The sequence below is a fragment of the Pneumocystis carinii genome (genome assembly GCF_001477545.1).
Source record: "Pneumocystis carinii B80 chromosome Unknown supercont1.8, whole genome shotgun sequence".
In the NCBI taxonomy this organism is placed as follows: domain Eukaryota; kingdom Fungi; phylum Ascomycota; class Pneumocystomycetes; order Pneumocystales; family Pneumocystaceae; genus Pneumocystis; species Pneumocystis carinii.
Window position 1 is genome coordinate 68,263 of NW_017264720.1, and position 17,958 is coordinate 86,220.

General features: G+C 27.2%; 11 protein-coding genes across 11 annotated transcripts; 6 read left to right on the forward strand and 5 right to left on the reverse strand.

Annotated features, from left to right (window-relative positions):
- Positions 1–34: 34 nt before the first annotated feature.
- On the reverse strand, positions 35–1,618 carry T552_01879 (hypothetical protein). Its single transcript, XM_018370442.1, has 2 exons — positions 600–1,618; positions 35–552 (listed from the first exon to the last, which is right to left on the reverse strand). Exons 1-2 carry the CDS (start codon positions 1,573–1,575, stop codon positions 80–82), a joined length of 1,449 nt encoding a protein of 482 aa, XP_018225724.1. The 5' UTR covers positions 1,576–1,618; the 3' UTR covers positions 35–79.
- A 281-nt stretch (positions 1,619–1,899) lies between these two features.
- T552_01880 (hypothetical protein) lies at positions 1,900–2,908 on the forward strand (the record flags this gene model as incomplete). Its single annotated transcript, XM_018370443.1, has 5 exons — positions 1,900–1,902; positions 1,946–2,014; positions 2,060–2,381; positions 2,437–2,649; positions 2,694–2,908. The coding sequence occupies 5 exons, from the start codon at positions 1,900–1,902 to the stop codon at positions 2,906–2,908; spliced, it is 822 nt and encodes a 273-aa protein (XP_018225725.1).
- Positions 2,909–3,335: 427 nt separating this feature from the next.
- Positions 3,336–4,637, reverse strand: T552_04132 (ribose-phosphate pyrophosphokinase 2; the record flags this gene model as incomplete). The annotated part of the gene is made up of 8 exons (XM_018372183.1): positions 4,583–4,637; positions 4,468–4,535; positions 4,301–4,419; positions 4,132–4,254; positions 4,030–4,089; positions 3,846–3,940; positions 3,411–3,803; positions 3,336–3,369 (listed from the first exon to the last, which is right to left on the reverse strand). The coding sequence occupies exons 2-8, from the start codon at positions 4,481–4,483 to the stop codon at positions 3,336–3,338; spliced, it is 840 nt and encodes a 279-aa protein (XP_018225726.1). The 5' UTR covers positions 4,484–4,535; positions 4,583–4,637.
- A 261-nt stretch (positions 4,638–4,898) lies between these two features.
- T552_04133 (40S ribosomal protein S6-B) lies at positions 4,899–5,752 on the reverse strand (the record flags this gene model as incomplete). The annotated part of the gene is made up of 4 exons (XM_018372184.1): positions 4,899–5,077; positions 5,119–5,595; positions 5,636–5,700; positions 5,747–5,752. 4 exons carry the CDS (start codon positions 5,750–5,752, stop codon positions 4,906–4,908), a joined length of 720 nt encoding a protein of 239 aa, XP_018225727.1. The 3' UTR covers positions 4,899–4,905.
- A 147-nt stretch (positions 5,753–5,899) lies between these two features.
- On the forward strand, positions 5,900–7,733 carry T552_04134 (hypothetical protein). The gene is made up of 3 exons (XM_018372185.1): positions 5,900–6,275; positions 6,319–7,438; positions 7,479–7,733. The coding sequence occupies exons 1-3, from the start codon at positions 5,945–5,947 to the stop codon at positions 7,705–7,707; spliced, it is 1,680 nt and encodes a 559-aa protein (XP_018225728.1). The 5' UTR covers positions 5,900–5,944; the 3' UTR covers positions 7,708–7,733.
- Positions 7,734–7,874: 141 nt separating this feature from the next.
- T552_04135 (GTP-binding protein ypt2) lies at positions 7,875–8,931 on the forward strand (the record flags this gene model as incomplete). Its single annotated transcript, XM_018372186.1, has 7 exons — positions 7,875–7,916; positions 8,052–8,073; positions 8,195–8,338; positions 8,395–8,424; positions 8,469–8,534; positions 8,578–8,785; positions 8,826–8,931. The coding sequence occupies 7 exons, from the start codon at positions 7,875–7,877 to the stop codon at positions 8,929–8,931; spliced, it is 618 nt and encodes a 205-aa protein (XP_018225729.1).
- A 653-nt stretch (positions 8,932–9,584) lies between these two features.
- T552_01883 (hypothetical protein) lies at positions 9,585–10,852 on the forward strand. Its single transcript, XM_018370444.1, has 4 exons — positions 9,585–9,658; positions 9,700–9,941; positions 9,985–10,043; positions 10,091–10,852. Exons 1-4 carry the CDS (start codon positions 9,629–9,631, stop codon positions 10,804–10,806), a joined length of 1,047 nt encoding a protein of 348 aa, XP_018225730.1. The 5' UTR covers positions 9,585–9,628; the 3' UTR covers positions 10,807–10,852.
- A 36-nt stretch (positions 10,853–10,888) lies between these two features.
- On the reverse strand, positions 10,889–11,260 carry T552_01884 (hypothetical protein; the record flags this gene model as incomplete). The annotated part of the gene is made up of 3 exons (XM_018370445.1): positions 10,889–10,897; positions 10,960–11,016; positions 11,063–11,260. 3 exons carry the CDS (start codon positions 11,258–11,260, stop codon positions 10,889–10,891), a joined length of 264 nt encoding a protein of 87 aa, XP_018225731.1.
- A 798-nt stretch (positions 11,261–12,058) lies between these two features.
- T552_01885 (calcium/proton exchanger) lies at positions 12,059–15,650 on the forward strand. The gene is made up of 9 exons (XM_018370446.1): positions 12,059–12,766; positions 12,814–13,401; positions 13,443–14,140; positions 14,185–14,920; positions 14,969–15,075; positions 15,119–15,159; positions 15,204–15,320; positions 15,366–15,459; positions 15,500–15,650. Exons 1-9 carry the CDS (start codon positions 12,106–12,108, stop codon positions 15,602–15,604), a joined length of 3,147 nt encoding a protein of 1,048 aa, XP_018225732.1. The 5' UTR covers positions 12,059–12,105; the 3' UTR covers positions 15,605–15,650.
- A 631-nt stretch (positions 15,651–16,281) lies between these two features.
- On the forward strand, positions 16,282–16,826 carry T552_01886 (hypothetical protein). The gene is made up of 3 exons (XM_018370447.1): positions 16,282–16,525; positions 16,567–16,635; positions 16,682–16,826. The coding sequence occupies exons 1-3, from the start codon at positions 16,325–16,327 to the stop codon at positions 16,778–16,780; spliced, it is 369 nt and encodes a 122-aa protein (XP_018225733.1). The 5' UTR covers positions 16,282–16,324; the 3' UTR covers positions 16,781–16,826.
- On the reverse strand, positions 16,810–17,957 carry T552_01887 (hypothetical protein). The gene is made up of 7 exons (XM_018370448.1): positions 17,896–17,957; positions 17,807–17,831; positions 17,444–17,755; positions 17,318–17,401; positions 17,210–17,266; positions 17,084–17,168; positions 16,810–17,042 (listed from the first exon to the last, which is right to left on the reverse strand). Exons 1-7 carry the CDS (start codon positions 17,913–17,915, stop codon positions 16,855–16,857), a joined length of 771 nt encoding a protein of 256 aa, XP_018225734.1. The 5' UTR covers positions 17,916–17,957; the 3' UTR covers positions 16,810–16,854.
- Position 17,958: the final 1 nt, after the last annotated feature.

Genomic DNA, 17,958 nt, shown 5'->3' on the forward strand with positions numbered 1-17,958 from the left:
AATAAAACATTATATTCTTTATCTATTGGCACCATACGAAAACAAACTTCCATCATGATGTAAATAATATTTTTAAACGTTACCGAATTTTTTCGTTCCCTTCTCTATCTATTCCCTCAACCAATTCAACAATGTCACTGCCGAACACTCCTTCCCATCGTACAGCTCTTCCTCCACCTCCGCTAGCTATAGACCCTCTTTCATCTTCCCACATTTTATAAAATCTTACTGTTTCATCACTTGCTGCAACAACTATTGTTCCTCCACCAACATTTTCACCATTCTCATTTTTAGCTACAGTATTAACAGCATAAATAGCACGCAATTCAGGATGACCAGCAGGTATAGAAACTAAAAGTTTTAATGTAGGCCAGGCATATACAGCAATTCTATGAGATATATCTGAAAAAGAATAGCCAAAAGTAGCGCAAATTTCTCTATAAGTAGGCGACCAAGTAAGAGATGTCACTTGGCCTCCACAATCTATCATGTTTATCAATGCTCCAGTATAAGTATGATAAAATCGTATACGTTTATCATGAGAACCACCTCCTATAATTCTTTTACTCTATTATTTTCTATATATTTAATAAAATTACCAGTAGCTAATAAAGATTTTTGCCAAGGACAAAATGCAAGTGCTTTAACAGCAGCAAAATGTTGCCAAACAATTTTAGGTTTTTCTAATCGTAAAGCATCAAACAAACATACGAAATTGTCATTTCCACCAGTAGCAAACTGAGTTCCATCTATATTCCATGCCAACCCACAAATTTGTTCCTGATGAGCATTTGAAATAATTTTTAATAACCGAGCATTAGCAGAAGAATTTGTCCATTCTATTTCATAATAATATATTTTTCCATTATGTGCACCAACTAAAAGATCATTTTTACTCTTTGAACGCAATGGATGTTTTGGTCTCCAGGTCATACATCCTATATCACCTGCATGTGCTAATTCTAAACGAGGCGCATATTCTCCTTTAGACCAAAATTGAACCATTCCATCAACACGTCCAATAGCCAAAATATCTCCATGATAAGAAAATGCAAGAGAAGATACAAACTGATCAGAAAAGTCTTCAGGAACTTGAGTTGTTCCATCAGTATTATTCCATAAATAAACATTGTCAGCAAGCCCAACAGCTAAATCGCCTTTACTACTCCAAGCAAGCAAGGTGGTATAAAAATCATCGCGAAGATTAGGCGCATCTAAAACTTTTATAGGCTGCATTGATACTGGGCGTTTTGGTATAGCTTTGAAAGTAGAAAAATTTAAAAGATCTAACTGATCATCGCAGGGCTTACATCGCGTCAAACAAGGAGGCTTTTGATATATAAAAACATTTGAGGAACGATCGAAACCAAGTGCCTCAGCAATGCGAGATTCATGAGTTTCTGATGTTGCCTTAGATGATTTTGGAGATCCATTGTCATTATCAGTAGAAATTTTCTTAGGTCCAGGTGAGCGCATACGAAAAGTACTTACAGAATGACCTGTAGGAATAAATCTGTCTGGACTTGAACGCAATGATTTAATAATTTTTGAAGGTGTAGTTTGGATAGACGACATCAATTTTGTTGATTCAGAAATTATAACAGAAGTTGATGATGATAAACCTAAACTACTAGATGTATTTCAAGAGTTTTCCCTCCTAAATTCTGTATTAGAAGATATTTTATGTTTATCAAAACAAATGCTAATTTCTTAAACTATAATGTATATAGCTTATCACCACAAAATATAACTTTTAAAAGAATATAAAGCTTCGTAAAAGCAAAGCTAGCTATATCATATAAAGCAAAAATAAATACGTATCGATCTTATCAAAAACTTTATTAATTTCTATAGTTTAATTTTCTAGCGTAAATAGATAATCCAATTTAAAAATTAAATATGGTTTTTAAAAACAAATTTATTTATCAATAATAATCTTTTTTAGCATAAAAATACATCAAAAAAGAAGACACTCAAAGAAATAGAGTTACTTTTAAAAGATATTCAGAAACATGTAAACATTTATTAAATTTTTAACTTTGACTAAAAATATTTATAGATTAAAAATAAAAACTATGACTATGAAAAATTGGCTCTTACAACAGAATTTTTAAAAGAGGAATGTGAAAATTATACTATATGGAATTATAGAAGGAATATTTTTAAAAATGGGGTTCTGCTTCATACAAAATATGATAAAACTGCCATACAAAACATTATTTTAAAAGAATTGCAATTTTTAAATGAATTGATAAAGGAATATCCAAAAATATATAATATTTGGTCTCATAGAAGATGGTGTTTTGAAAATACACCATTTCCTATTTGGGATCAAGAAAAGGCATTTCTAGACCTTGTATTAACCAAAGACAGTAAAAATTGTAACATAATTTTTATATCTAATTATCTATTTATATACTAAATAAAAAAATATAGTTCATGCTTGGAACTATCGACAATATATAATTTCCATGCTTGAAAAACAAAATAAAACTTCATATGTAAAGGATGAATTAGATTATACTACAACTGTTCTCAAAAATGACTTCTCTAATTTCAGCGCTTATCACTATAGAACAACATTGATACCTCGCTTTATAAACGAATTGTCTTATGATTATTTGGAGAGAAAGCATTTTTTTGATGAAGGTATTATTAATACCAATAATATTTACATTTATCCGGTTAATTAGAATTATTTTTAACTAAATCTATTATTTATACATCTCCTGATAATTGCAGTATATGGACCTATCATAATTGGCTATTAAATAGTATATGTAAATTAAACGACTCCTTATTATTAGATGATGTTACAGTTAAACTAAATTATATTAATCAAGAAGTTAAAATGATAGAAGATCTAATGGAGTTAGAGCCAAACAAGAAATGTATGTCTATAACATGAAATATTCGTCTTTTTAATTTATATAATAAGATTTAATGAATGCATATATCAATTATAATATACTGCTTTTAAAAACGTCAAAAAATAAGTTAAATATTCCAAAAAAAAGGATGATTGAAATCGCTACAAAACTAAAGGAATTAGATTTTCTAAGAAAAGGAAGATATAATGATTTAAGTATATATATAATTGTTATTAAAAATCCTATTAATATTATAGTATTGAATTTTGAAAAATTATAATATACTAACAAAGTAAATACGAATATTATTTGTAATTTCATGTTAGGAAATAATAACATTAATAATTATATTAATTTATAATAATAAAAAATGTAGATCATAATATATTAAAATACTTCATTAAATTAAATTAAAACATCATTTTATTTTTCAATGATATCGTGTAAATTTTTATATTCTATCCTTTATAAAGGTGCTTGTGTAAATAAAACAGATACGCTAATATTATTAAATAAAACTATTTAAGCATTATAACCTACCTTTCGCCATAATGTATTCGCCGAATACATTCAGCTAATACAGGTGCAATATCTATTGTTTCTATTTTACTACATAAAGCTTTTTTATCATCATGAGGAATTGTATTTGTAACTACCACCTTTTCTAATTGGCTTTCGTTTATATATTGAATTGCATTTCCACTTAAGATTCCATGCGTGACTACAGCTAAAACAGATAATGCGCCATTATTCATAAGAGTCTCAGCAGCATGAGACAATGTTCCACAAGTATCTACCATATCATCAACAAGAATAGCAACCTTTCCTTTAACATTTCCAACTAAAACCATTCTTGAAACTTCATTTACTTTTTGTCGTTCTTTATGAATAAGAGCAAAGTCGAGATCAAGACGATCAGCAATAGCAGTAGCTCTAAAAACTATAAAATAAAAATATTTGAATCAATAAATCTACCTTTTTGCACCCCCAGCATCAGGAGAAACAATCACAGCATTTTTATAATCAACCGTTTCTTGAATATATTTAAGCATTGATGGCTCAGCAAAAAGCTAATTAAATAAGCTAAAGCAAAAATAAATCTATGATACCCTACACTAAAAAGGAATTAGTCATAAATACTCTTTTCATAAATAAAAACATACTTATCAACAGGAACATCAAAAAATCCTTGAATTTGAGAAGCATGAAGATCCATAGTCTTTATAAGAATTAATCAAAAAAAAAAAGAAAAGATGTATACAATTATATGATTACATCCAACGGTCTGGAGCATATTTGCAACTAACTTTGCAGTTATGGGTGCACGACTTTTATCTTTTTTATCTTGTCTCGAATATGGGAAACAAGGTATAACAGCAGTAATCTAAAAATTGTTATCACAGTTATGAAAACATACATTCAAAATATACTCTACGAGCAGATGCAGTTTTACAAGCATTAATCATGATAAGTAATTCCATTAAATGATCATTAACAGAGTCACATCCAGTTTGAATAATAAAAACATCTTCATCTCTCACAGATTCACCTTTTTTCAAAAAAATAAGAAAATATATTTCAAAAATCCAATAATTACCTATTGAAATAGCCATCTCCTGGTTAGAATATTTTGTAACATTTATTTTACCAACTGTAATACCAATCCTATACAGAACAAATTGAGATGTATTCAAAGAAAAATACACACCAACCTCTTCGCAACTTTTTCCGCTAGTTCAGGATGACTATTTCCTATCTATTTATTAACATAACATGATCAAAAAAAAATCAGTAAACCAGAAAAAATCTTAATAGAATTTAAAATCATCAAAAAATGAGTAAGTTATACAAAAAATCAACCAGAAATACAAAAATCTCTGAAATTCAAAGGGCCCTCACAGCTATTTTAATAATAAAATCCTCCAATGTCTTAAAAGAAATAATATTAAAAATTCGTAAAAATAAAAAATAATATAAATGTATAAAAATAAATACAAACTATACATGATAAAAAATGCAATAAACGACCCCTAAACTATTTTTTTAAGGAACATGAACGCTTCTTTTTGATCTCAGCCTTTTTGGCTTTTTGTTCAGCGATACGCTTGCTAAGAAGTAAAGCATATTCAGCTGCAGCCTGTCTTTGTCTCTCAGAAGCCTCACGTTTAAGCCGAAGGCGCAATCTCTTACGTTGAAGCGTTTTAGGCCTATAAACATAAAAAACTAAACAAATTTAAAATAAACATACGTTACAAGACGCTGAATCTTAGGTGCTTTAGTATAAGGTTTTTTACCTTCACCTTTAGGAACAACTTCACGACGAATAACAAACTTTCTAACATCATCCTCTTTGCTTAAATTAAAAAAACGCCGAATCTTAGACGCTCTTTTTGGACCAAGTCTTTTAGGATTTGCAACGTCAGTTAAACCTGGAATATCTTTTTCACCCTGTTTTACAATAACCAAACTCATAACCGAAAGATCATTTGAAACAATACAACCACGGACACTTTTTCTTACTCTTTCTCCATCGCGCCGAGGTCTATAACAAGAATGTCCTTTTGATAACAAAAGTCGAACTCTTGATGAAAGAAGCACACCCTGCTTCATTGGAAACCCTTGCTTATCATTGCCACCAGTAATCTTAAATACATATCCCTTAAATTGATCATCTACTAAGTCTCCTGGCACTTCTTGGCCCATACGTTTCTCCATAAATACTCGGCTAAATCATTATTTTAAGTTCCTTAAAACATTTAACCTACAGCTTCCGCTCATCATCAATATCAATGAGCTTCTGAGTGCCATTTGCAGGATAGGCAATATTCAACTGTGATCTTATCAGTATTTTTCATGCAATTTTTCTAACTGAATACCTTCATCGTTAATTTCTAAACGAGATGGTGACTGTTGTAAAAGATTTAAGGATTAAACCCTATACCAGTTTAAAATTATAAATTTAAGATCAAGTAACCTTTAAAACATTAATAATAAATAATTATTTAATTTATTTTTTTAAAAAGATAAAAAGCTTTTAAAATTTTCTAAAAAAGAAAATGCTTTATTAAAACTTTATGGAATCAACAATTGATACATTAATAAAAGATTTACGTTATCAACTTAATTTTATTAAAATTGATAATTTAGAATTAAAAGAAATTAAACAAGACCTGGATGTTTTTAAAGGAAAAATAAGTATAATTCGTGTTAATGAATTATTAAAGAGAATTTCAAAAGAAAAAGAAAACGATATAAATTGGCTAATATTATCATTTTGTACAATTAATGTTTATGAACATTTTCTAGGATACTTATTTAAACATACATTACCTATTTCTGAAGGACTTATATATTGGGATAAAATTGCTTCAAGTCCATGGTTATCTATAATTTATCTTTTACAGAGTCAGTATTTATTTTCCAAAATCAATGCTTATCTTAATAATAGCATTACCATTACGGATTTTCTCATTTATCCGTCATAATTTCATTTTCTCTCAAAATAATTTTTCTTTTCAAGTTTTTAGAAACATAAAGAAACATATTCAAAATAGATCGCTTTTTCATAAAATAGCTTTTCCTAATATATTTATACATGAAGGATCGCAATTGCTACCTATTTATAGCCTTATACGTCATGAAATTCTAGAAAAACAAAAATATCTTCTAAATTTACAAAAACAAAAAGCAATAGCTATAGGTTATCTTATGAACATTAGCTTCGACTTAGAAAAAAACTGGAAAGAAGTCACAGTTAAAAGAATTGAGCTTCTATCTAATTCAATATCACAAATATCTGAAAAAGAACATAAAATATTTTTTCCTAATTCACTAAGTTCTACTGCTACTTTTCTAAATGATATAATAAATAATATTACTCAAATTCAGCAAATGTCCTCATTACATATACGTAACTATGGTCGTCCATCTATATTTATACGATACTGGCTTCCAGTTTTAATTTTTTCTTTCTCAGCATCTAGTATTTTTCAGATTGTATTATCTAAAAAAAAAGCACTATCTGAATGGCTTAAAGAATTTATTAAAACGTCAATAAATTTCTGGAAAAACTGGGTTATTTCTCCTATTGAAAAAATTGTTAGTATAATTCATCATGATAGACAAAGCGAAATTGCTCTCATGAGTAAAAAAAGTCTTGAAACTGATTTACAAAGTCTAGAAAGAATGGTTGTAGATTTTGCTATAGATAACCCAGCTTATTCACAAGAAAAAAGTATAGAAACACTAAGAGAAAATGTAAGATTAGGGGATTTAACTTCCACATTATTAGCATATGAGAAACATATGAAAACACCAATAAAATCCATAATAACAGGGAGATTAATTCGTAGTTTACTTATTCAAATACAAAAAACAAAGGTTGATGTAGAAGTTGTAATAAATGGAATAGATAAATTATTAAAAAGTCAAGAACTTGTATTTGGTTTTATCGGAGTGATGCCAGGACTAACAGTATGTTACCTTATACTAAAATATTTTTTTGGTATTTGGAACAAAAAAAATATTGCAAAAAAAAGACTAAAAACTAAAATTCTTCCTAGTCTAAGGCATATATACACTTAATATTTTTTTTATTAATAACATTAGAAATATCGAACGTATTCTTCTTATGAGCAATAACCAGGACACCCTTTCTTACTATGATCTAGGTCTTTTGCTATGTGAGGTCCAGGTTCTTCGCTCATATGCATCTGCTCTTCCTGCAAATGTACATACAAGTTATCTTCAAGATTTACATGATCTTGAAAATATAAAAACACTTAAAATAACTAATCGACTACGTGTTGTAGATCGTATTTTAAGATTACTTCAGTAAACACAAGAATACAGTTTACACTTTAAAACTATATAAGATCTCTTATTTTATCTTTTTTCTTGAATGATTTTTCATTTTTTTTTTTTAAATTTTGAAACGGAACTTTAAAAATACTTTAAATAAAAATTACAAGAAAAACCTGAGGAAATAGGAGAAAGACGTATATTATGAATAGTTTACGAACAGGAAACTATGATTATTTGATTAAGGTGCGTTTTTTTTTTTAAAGATTAACGAAGGATATATTTAAACAAATCCGTAATATATATAAAAAATGACAAATAGATTCACAAAGATTTATTTTTCCCCATAAAATAACATAACTAATTGTATATATTTTATAGTTACTTCTTATTGGCGACAGCGGTATGTTTTTTTAAGCAAATTTGTTTTTTTGACAAAACATCTGATAAAATTCTTTAAAATATTAATATATACATCATTTTTTTCACTATTTGGAAATCCTAATACGCTTATTCTAATATAGGTGTTGGAAAATCATGTCTTCTTTTGAGATTTAGTGACGATTTTTTCACACCAAGTTTTATTACAACTATTGGCATTGATTTTAAAATTCGAACCATTGAACTTGACGGGAAACGGATTAAATTGCAAATATGGGATACTGCTGGTATAAATATTTCTTTTATTTTAGGAATATTTCGTTTAATAAAATTAACAAAATAGGTCAGGAACGTTTTCGAACAATTACAGCAGGTAGTATATACTTTTTTAGTTACTAAATATTGACAATCTTTTAGCTTATTATCGTGGTGCAATGGGAATTCTTATTGTTTATGATGTAACTGATGAAAAATCATTTCAAAGTCAGCTTTTAGTTTTTCATAATTATTTTATTAATTTTCATAGATGTTAGATTATGGGTTTCAAATGTTGAACAACATGCCTCTGAGGGAGTAAATAAGATTCTTGTTGGAAATAAATGTGATTGGGAAGAGCGAAGGGTCATTTCAGAAGAACAAGGACAAGCTCTTGCTCAAGAGTTTGGCATACCATTTTTAGAAACAAGTGCAAAATCGAATATTAATGTAGATGATGCATTTTTCTGTCTTGCTCGGTATACATTTTTTTTCTATTTCATAATCTCATCTGTATAGGGGTATTAAAAAACGGCTAATTGATTCTCAAGAGAATCGCATTTCAGAAGGATCTAATGTCCTACTGGATAAAGCAAATAGTATTTCTAAGGGGAGCTGCTGCTAAATGTTTTCTTTTATATTTTCTATTATGATCTATACTTTTTACACAATTACATGCCATATCACATCGATTCTTAAATTTCTTTGACATTAAACTCTTAAACATTTATTCTGATTCCATTTTTCCTATAATATTGACTATTGCTTATAAACAGCAATATCATTATCACATTAAACTCATTTATGTAAAAATGCGGAGTTTTTTTATATTTCTATTGATCTGCATATCAATTTATTCAGATTATTTATCTAAAAATTTCAAAATATAGGTTTAATAATGCTAGTATTTTTATATTTCAATACTAAGGAATCAAGTTTTTAAAAAAATTCATAATTTCTATTTTTTCAATAAATCATTTATTTTTTAACAATTTTAATATAATATTTATATTAAACCAAAATAATTTTTTAAAATATAATATAAATTAAAAAAATCGCTAGAATTCAAAATGTATTATAAATATAACAATATATACACCTGTAATAAGATGCGGACTAAAATAATTTTTATTTGAGTTTTTATAACATTTTACTTATTAAAAACAAACCAAAATATTACCAATAAATCTATAGTTATATTATATTAAATTCTACTTGATTATATCGTTAAGGTATTCGTTTTTATAACAATTTAGTGTATATTTTTTATAACTTTTTCTTTAAATCAGTTTCCTATTTCAAACTTATATAAATAAAAAAGAATGAAACATATATGGAATTGGTTTAAGAAGGTACGTATTATTTTTTTTTAAAAAAAAATAAACTTTAGAAGGATTCTTCAACAAATTCATATGAACGAATTCTTTCACAATTAGCATTGGAGATAAATCATCATGAATCACGTTTATCTACATTTAGGCTTCGCTCTGTACGTGTCAAAAGACTTTTTACTTTATATTGTACAATTCTATATCTTATTTATTTCTTAATATGGGTTTTATTTTATATGCGGAACACAGAAGATATTGAAAAATGGTTCCTAAGACTTTCCATCCTTATTATCTCTCTCTTTTGGTAATCGTAAAATTATCTTTAAATATATTATTTATTATTTTAGTATTTATTTTGGACGAGTAATTTTTACCATTTATTATACAAAAATGATTTCATCAGAAGGTAAAGACATGTAAAATCAAAAACAATTCTGATAAATATTGTTTAAGAATCAAGTTTAGAACTTTTGAGAACTAAGCAACATGAAAAAGTAGAAGAACTTAAAGCTAAAACAAATTTTTATTCAACACAATCATTAATTGATCGATATTCTGGATCTCAAAGAAATACACCAGAAAAATCTAGCATATCTTTACTTGATCTTAATGATTCTGAGAAAAAAACACCAAGACATAGCTTTTCATCTCCGAGCGTTGATTTTTCACGGCCTACTTTCCAGCATTTAAATCAACAAAATCAAACTTCTAATCTTCGACTAAGACACACCAATAACAGCAATACGGATAACTCTGTTCATGAATCTTTTTTTGCAACTTCTGATACACCGTTTCCTATTGATTCTTACACCAAACTATCTCAAGATAATTCATTTATTTCTAGGATTTTAAATTTTATCATTGGTCCAGATGAAACATCTCCTGAAAATAGATATGCTTTAATATGTAAAAAATGTGGAACTCATAATGGCTTAGCTCCATATGGAGAAAAATGGGAATCAATTAAATACATCTGCATGAATTGTGGAATATGGAATGGAAATATAAAGCAAAATTCAAAAGATATAAAAAATACTGAAGATGCTTTAAGCATATCTAATGGTACTCCAAACCTAAATGAAACAATTGAAAATCAAAAAGGAATGGACTTCAAAACATCAAAACCAGATAAAACAAAACTATTAAAGCAAACTACCAAAACTACATAATTAAAACATATCAAATATGCATATATATATTTATCAAAAAAACTAAATTACATATATCTGTCTTTTATGAAATAAAGATCTATTATAATTCCTAATTATTTCATATTATACAGATCACATACTTTTCTACAGGTGGCTTGAAGGGTTATATACCTTTAAAGGAAAATTTATATTTATTAAAGTATCTAAAGTGAGCATAAAAGTATTTTTCTATAATATATCATTAATAACGTGTATATAATGCAATATAGTTTACTTTATTTGCTGTAAATCTCCTATGTTTTGCATGCTTTATATTTATCTCTGGGCTTTTTTCGTTAAAATGCATTAAATCAGAAATCTCAGAATCTTTTGATGAAGTTTTATCTTCTATATTATAATTATTTTTTTCCTGAAAGGCACAATTCTTACTAAGTTTTAATAATTTTGAAATAACTTTATCTAAAATATTCATTAATCTTTAAATACAAATATCGACTGTTTTTATTTAAATCTTTTAAAATTATGAAACAAATTAAAGCAATTGACATCCTTTTATAAATATTTCAATGTTCATTATTCTAAATTGATCACTTAAAAATCTTTGTTTCAAAGCAATTATTCGATTTTCTTAATTATTATCAATTCGACTATATATTTTTTCGTTATCTAAATTTCCTAATCAAGATATCAAATAAAAGATAATAAATGTATTATATATTTCTATAGATCTAATATATTCAAATAATTACATATTTTTAGACTATGTATATATTTAATTATTTTCTTTCTATTATTTTATACACTTAAACATTTTAAATTATACAAAAAATTGTAAAAATTTAATCATTTTCTTTTTTGAAAAACATAAATATTGTAAAAATCTTTATATCTCTTTTAATAAAAAATACTGGTTCTCTCCTAAATTCATTTTTCTTTTAAATTAAAGATATTTTATCATTTATATACTATATATTTTTCAAACGATACTAAAGTATATACAAAATATTTGAAATATGACTTATAATGTTTATCTTCTATTTATTTATGTTTGAAAACACAAATAAATATTTATAAAATGTCATTTTAAACTATTTATATATTTGAATAGTTTATAAATATACGAAATTTATAAAAAATAATTTAAGGGTTTAATAAATTTATTAAAATTAAGCGGTTGTTAAAAATTATTATTCATTAAAATAACGTGTTTATAAGAATTATAATAATTAATTTATCATATTTTAACATAGGATATCAACAATTTCTTTTTAAAGAACAAAACTAAATTCTAAATAATCATTATCATTTTTTTTTAGTATGGAAAAAAAAGATATGGTATTATCATCATATGCATCCAAAGGAAGTTTTCGTACAGCAAATTCTCAAATATCTGAAAATGAGTGTAACACGGATGAGTCTCCCTTAGATATTTCAAATACATGTGTAGAAAATGCACGACATTCTAATCAACCATCATTTGATTCTACATCTACAATTAGGTGTTCATCATCGAATATAAGTCATCAACAAAATAGAAACGCGAGAAACTTTGCATCATCATCAACATATCCATGTAGAAGTGGATATAATCAGCGGACAGTTTCAGCAACGTCAACTACATCATCAACTAAACAAATCAATTCGCGCAATCCTCGTTACAAAAGACATATTGTTAGAGTTATATCACATCCACAAAGAGGATATTTTTCAGCAGAAGACGATGAGAATGAAATTGAAGCAGACGAAGAGGCGTTTTTTTCAGAATTCGAATCAGAATTTCGAAATAAAACATTAAAAAAAAAAGGCTTTAAAAAAGATTATGGAAAAAACAAAGCAATTATAAATGAAATAGATGAGGATACTATTGGAGAGGAGTATGAAAGTTTTGGAAAATTAGTGTGTGATAATCATAACGATAATGAAAGTATCTCTCATAGTATCGACAGTGAGGGAAGTTTTACTTTAAAAGAAAGACAAGGTCTATGCTATTCCTTTATATATAAATAATATTCTAATTTCTTCAAGATGCAATTAATAAAACTCATCCTTTTGGTATTAGACTTTGGAAACCAGCTTTATATAAAAAAACACGATCTGTACAAAAAACTGCAGAAGGCGATATTCACTCTACTCCAGGAGAACCTATTTTTTCTAGAGATCTTATAGGTAATATTCTCTGGACGATATGCTTTGGATGGTGGCTAGCTTTAGTTGCTTTAATAACATCATTTATTTGCTATATATTCATAATTGGTCAACCCGACAAAGATTATAGTCGAGTACTTCGGGGATTATCTTGTTATGTCTTTTATCCTTTTGGTCAATATGTCGAACTAAAATCTGAAGAAGCGTACGCGGAAGAAGACGAAGGAGAAGGACATAGTATAAGCGAATATACTGATTTAGAGATAGCTAAACATAATAATTTACATATTCAAAGAATTATTGGTAGACGAAGAGATAGCATTGATAGTATGTCAGACACGGAGAGTTTACTTGGTTGTTTTCATAGATCAAATAATATAAAAAGAAAAGGACGAAGAAGATTATTTGGAAGAGGTCAATGGTCATTTGGACGTATAGTATTTTTTCTACTTTTTTATTTAATAATAGGTATATTTTTATGAAATTTTGGTAAATTTAACTCCTATTAGCACCACTTCTTTTACTTGTATCTGCATTTTGCTGGTTAATAGTTTTTGCAATGCCAATGGCAAAAGTAACTTATTTACTATTTGACCATATGAGACGGCATCCTTTATCTGTAGTTTTTCATTCAGACTTTCGCCGGGGAGAATTTTCAAACCCAACAATTTTAGTATGTACATATCGTGCGTTTGGTTTAAAATATTACCAATATACAGTGGATGGAGTAAACATATTTTTTATAAACTTGATGTTTATAGTTTTATTTACTATTTCAGACGAATATATCTTAGGAAGCATTTTTGGACACAATTATTTTATTACATCATCAGCAACTATATTTGTTCTTTCTCTTCTATCAATTGTATCTTTATCATATCTTGTTGGTATGGCTGTTGCATCTATTTCTGCACAATCGTCCATTGGTATGGGTGCAGCTATTAATGCCTTCTTTGGCTCTGTAGTAGAAGTTTATCTTTATTGCATCGCACTAAATCAAGGAAAAGCTAGATTAGTAGAGGGAAGCATAGTTGGTAGCGTGCTTGCAGGCGTTCTTTTAATGCCTGGTTTATCAATGTGTGCAGGGGCTATACGAAGAAAGACACAAAGATTCAATGCTAAATCTGCAGGCGTTACGTCTACAATGTTGTTATTTGCAGTTATCGGGGCATTTGCACCCACCTTGTTTTATCAAATTTATGGAACAGTATGTCTTTTTTTCTTTTTTATACATTAATTTAATAAAAATAGTACGAATTAAAATGTTCACCATGTTCAAGTAGTAAATATATATATAATTGTCAAAGGTGCAAATTCGACCAATCATATGCACCTGATGATCCATTTTACAAAAATTCTGTAAAACCATTTACATATATATGTGCATTAACTCTTATTCTTTCATACTTAATTGGATTATGGTTTACATTAAGAACTCATGCAGCAATGATATGGCAAACTCCTATTACAGCTTCTGCTTTAGATACTCCTAAAGAGAGTATTACTTCTCGATTGATTAAAACACCTATACGAGAATCTCAAATTTTCAAAAAAATAATACCAAAAAGTTTTCTGGAACATCAATTTAATAAAAGACTTAATAGCACATTTCCATCATGTGATAATGATAATATATGCCGTCAAAATACTACTTCACAAAATCATCCTCATGATTCTTTAATTTCATATATGCAAGACTCTTATAAACCAGAAGATGCCATTCATAATGAAACAAATGCTTTTATTAATTCTATGGGCTTAGCAATGGATGTTCAAGAATCAATGATTCAAAATCAAGGTAATCACGAATATAAACAAACACAAAACAATAAATTCAGAAAAAATCTTATACATTCTCAAAGTTATTTACATGAACTAGAAGGAAATGAACATGAAAGTAACACAGGACATGGTGCACCTAGCTGGAGTCTAAAAAAAAGTACATTAATACTTTTGACATCAACGTTGCTATACTCTGTAGTGGCAGGTATTTTAAAATCCTATTATTTATTTAGTTTATATATTTTTTTTTTAGAAATGTTAGTTAATACAGTAGATGTAGTTCTTCAAAATTTTCATATAGATGAAAAATTTTTGGGATTCACTTTATTTGCATTGGTGCCAAATACTACGGAATTTATGGTTTTATAACTAATTTTATTTTTTATATTCTTACAGGATATAGAATGCTATATCATTTGCAACTAATGGAAATATTGCTCTAAGGTAAAAAAGTAACTTCATAAACTACTTTAAATCAATAATCATAGTATGGAAATTGGCTCAGCATATGCACTTCAAGTGTGCTTACTACAGATACCATGCCTTGTTGCATATAGTGCTTTTAGAAATATCGGGAGACAGGAACTATTATCCTATACTTTCAGGTTTTAAATAATTATAATAAAATATTACCAATTTAACATTTAAAGTTTGGTTTTTCCACGATGGGATCTTATTTGTGTAATTCTTTGCGTATTTCTTCTAGCTTATGTGTATAGTGAAGGTAAAAGTAATTATTTCAAGGTAACCATTTCTCTTTTTAAAAATAAATATTAATTTTCAGGGTTCTATTTTAGTATTAAGTTATACGGTTCTTCTTATGGGTTATTATTTTACACCTTTCAATTTACAAAACTTCTCTACATTCATATATAAAACAAATATATAAGAAAATAACATAATAATTAAAACAATCTAGTAAATAACAGAAATATAGAATATATAAATTATTTATTGCATTCAGATTTGAAAAAATATTCTAAAATAATTAATACATAAGCTATTATGCAAAAATAAATCAATAGTTTAAAATTAAGCATTAATAAAATGAAGCGATGCTTCAGATCCAAAAATAAGAATACCAATTATTAATCATTTCATTTTTCATAATTAGCATGAAAATAATCATCTTAAGCATATATTGCTTTTTAAAAAACTAAATTATAAAACTACACATTACCTTTTTTCAAAAAAAAAAAGTCATATAATTTTAAATCATAATCAAATAATTTGCAAACAGATCAGAATGAATTATTTTCATCAAATAAATCAGAATTTGATAGTACACAATTTCAATCATCATGTTTTTCATTTGCATCATTTAAAAATAATATATAATTAACATAGACCTCATTCTACCTTATGGTTAGAATATTTATAAAAAACAACCATTTAATAACTATTTAGTAAAGTTTTATATAATATTTCAGAAATAATTAACTTTTTATTCAACATTGCAATAAAGTTTCTGTCTGGGGCGACAAAACTTGTCATCATATTACTTAACTTTTTTTATATTAAATACAACATTTTTATCTTACCTTTATCCGCAATTTTTTTATAAAACATTAAAATTTAATCAAAACTTCTCTAATTTCCAAGAGTTAAAATGAACTATTTTGTACGAAAAAAATATATTTCCAATACAAGCAAACTTTCTCAAAAAATAATCCAACTTAATAAAACTATTCATAAATATCCTTTTTTATTATTTGGTATGCCTTTCATAACAACAATATTAGGCGGTGCCTATGTATTAAGTATATCTCAGCAATTTCGTTATGACAGTAGAGATCAAAAGATAAAACAAGTAATTCATTTATTCTCTATAATAGTTTTTTTAATCGGTAGATTTCAGAAGAACAAGCTTTAGGCATGAAAAAAAATCGCCGAAAAATAAATATTAAAGACGAATACTATGTAAATTTATATTTTTGAAAAGTATATCCTCTTATATTTTTTTTAGAAACTTCAAATGAACGAAATGATGTTAAATGATTGGGAACAAGTTAGAGTCGAAAGGTTTCCTGGGGAACCAGATAATATATTGTCATCTCAAAAATAATAAATTATCTTGATATACTATAAATAACTCTAATACAAAAATTCAAAATATACATTTTTGGAGAAGAGAATTGATTAATCATGAGTCACATATTCCATCAATTCTTTATCGTCATAACTAATATATCTGCCACTTAATTCTTTCTTGGCATATAAAGCTAGAATTACAATAATTCTTGCAGAGTCTTCTGGCGAAATCAATTGGCCTGTTTGATGAAGATTCATAAATCTAGCATGCATATCTTTATCTAGATTTGAGACGTCTATATACAATTTAGAACATATCGTTTAAAAAAAATAATACGTTTTTCTCTTAGGGATGTTTGCATTTGTGTATCTACTACTCCGGGTCGAAGAGAAACAGAAGTAATCGAACTTTCTTCAATCGCCTATTTTTTAGAATCTTAAATATTATTGTAAAAAATATTACCAAAACAGAAGATAAATGATTCATAGCAGCCTTTGATCCACTATACGCACCCATACTCTATAATTTTTAATATTAGTTTTCTTACAAAACTAAACAAAAAAAAAGAACCTTATATGGATTTGTAGATGCACCAGAAGAAATAAAAATTACTCTACCACAAACTAATCGTAAATATGGAATTGCACTTTTCAACTTTGCCCATTATTTTTTCATAAAACCCAGGAAAAAACCTACCGTATAAAGAAGAGAAAAGTAATTCACATCAAATAGAGCTTTCCATGATTCTACATCAATATCTGCAATTTTCCCAATAGGTTCTACAACCGCCGCATTCAAAATAAGAGAATCTAATCGTCCAAATCTTTGTATTGCCGTATTAACCGAATCAACACTCGTCTTCTCATCCTTAAGATCTCCTTCAACAACTGCTATCCGAGACTCATATTTCTCTTGCAATGTAGCTAAAGACGATCTACATCGCACTACTGCAACTACAAAAGTATATTCATAACTTTTAAGCAATTCTTCCACAACTGCTCGGCCGATCTTTTAAATACATTATTATAAGATTTACTTAATTTTCTTAAGAAAAGATACCCCTCTTGAAGCACCTGTTACAAGTCTAAACTTAATATTAGAAACATATCCATATTAAAATACACTTAAAAAATAACAGAAAGGCTTACATTGTCTTATTTAATAACATTTTTTTCCAAAAATTTTACTATTTTTTATTATTAAGTTGTTAA

Bases quoted from the DNA above. Each gene is read 5' to 3' on its own strand.
- T552_01886 (XM_018370447.1), top strand. From the start codon at position 16,325: ATGAACTATTTTGTACGAAAAAAATATATTTCCAATACAAGCAAACTT. The intron at 16,526-16,566 runs GTAATTCATTTA...TTTAATCGGTAG, and splicing joins GAGATCAAAAGATAAAACAA to ATTTCAGAAGAACAAGCTTT. The intron at 16,636-16,681 runs GTAAATTTATAT...TATTTTTTTTAG, and splicing joins ATATTAAAGACGAATACTAT to AAACTTCAAATGAACGAAAT.
- T552_01887 (XM_018370448.1), bottom strand. From the start codon at position 17,915: ATGTTATTAAATAAGACAAT. The intron at 17,756-17,806 runs GTATCTTTTCTT...TGTATTTAAAAG, and splicing joins TAACAGGTGCTTCAAGAGGG to ATCGGCCGAGCAGTTGTGGA. The intron at 17,267-17,317 runs GTTCTTTTTTTT...TAAAAATTATAG, and splicing joins CATCTACAAATCCATATAAG to AGTATGGGTGCGTATAGTGG.
- T552_04134 (XM_018372185.1), top strand. From the start codon at position 5,945: ATGGAATCAACAATTGATACATTAATAAAAGATTTACGTTATCAACTT. The intron at 6,276-6,318 runs GTCAGTATTTAT...TCTTAATAATAG, and splicing joins TATAATTTATCTTTTACAGA to CATTACCATTACGGATTTTC. The intron at 7,439-7,478 runs GCATATATACAC...TAATAACATTAG, and splicing joins AAAATTCTTCCTAGTCTAAG to AAATATCGAACGTATTCTTC.
- T552_01885 (XM_018370446.1), top strand. From the start codon at position 12,106: ATGGAAAAAAAAGATATGGTATTATCATCATATGCATCCAAAGGAAGT. The intron at 14,141-14,184 runs GTATGTCTTTTT...TAATAAAAATAG, and splicing joins TTTATCAAATTTATGGAACA to TACGAATTAAAATGTTCACC. The intron at 15,160-15,203 runs GTAAAAAAGTAA...CAATAATCATAG, and splicing joins AATGGAAATATTGCTCTAAG to TATGGAAATTGGCTCAGCAT.
- T552_01879 (XM_018370442.1), bottom strand. From the start codon at position 1,575: ATGTCGTCTATCCAAACTACACCTTCAAAAATTATTAAATCATTGCGT. The intron at 553-599 runs GTAATTTTATTA...AAAGAATTATAG, and splicing joins AAAATCTTTATTAGCTACTG to GAGGTGGTTCTCATGATAAA.
- T552_01883 (XM_018370444.1), top strand. From the start codon at position 9,629: ATGAAACATATATGGAATTGGTTTAAGAAG. The intron at 9,659-9,699 runs GTACGTATTATT...AAACTTTAGAAG, and splicing joins TATGGAATTGGTTTAAGAAG to GATTCTTCAACAAATTCATA. The intron at 9,942-9,984 runs GTAATCGTAAAA...TTATTATTTTAG, and splicing joins CTTATTATCTCTCTCTTTTG to TATTTATTTTGGACGAGTAA.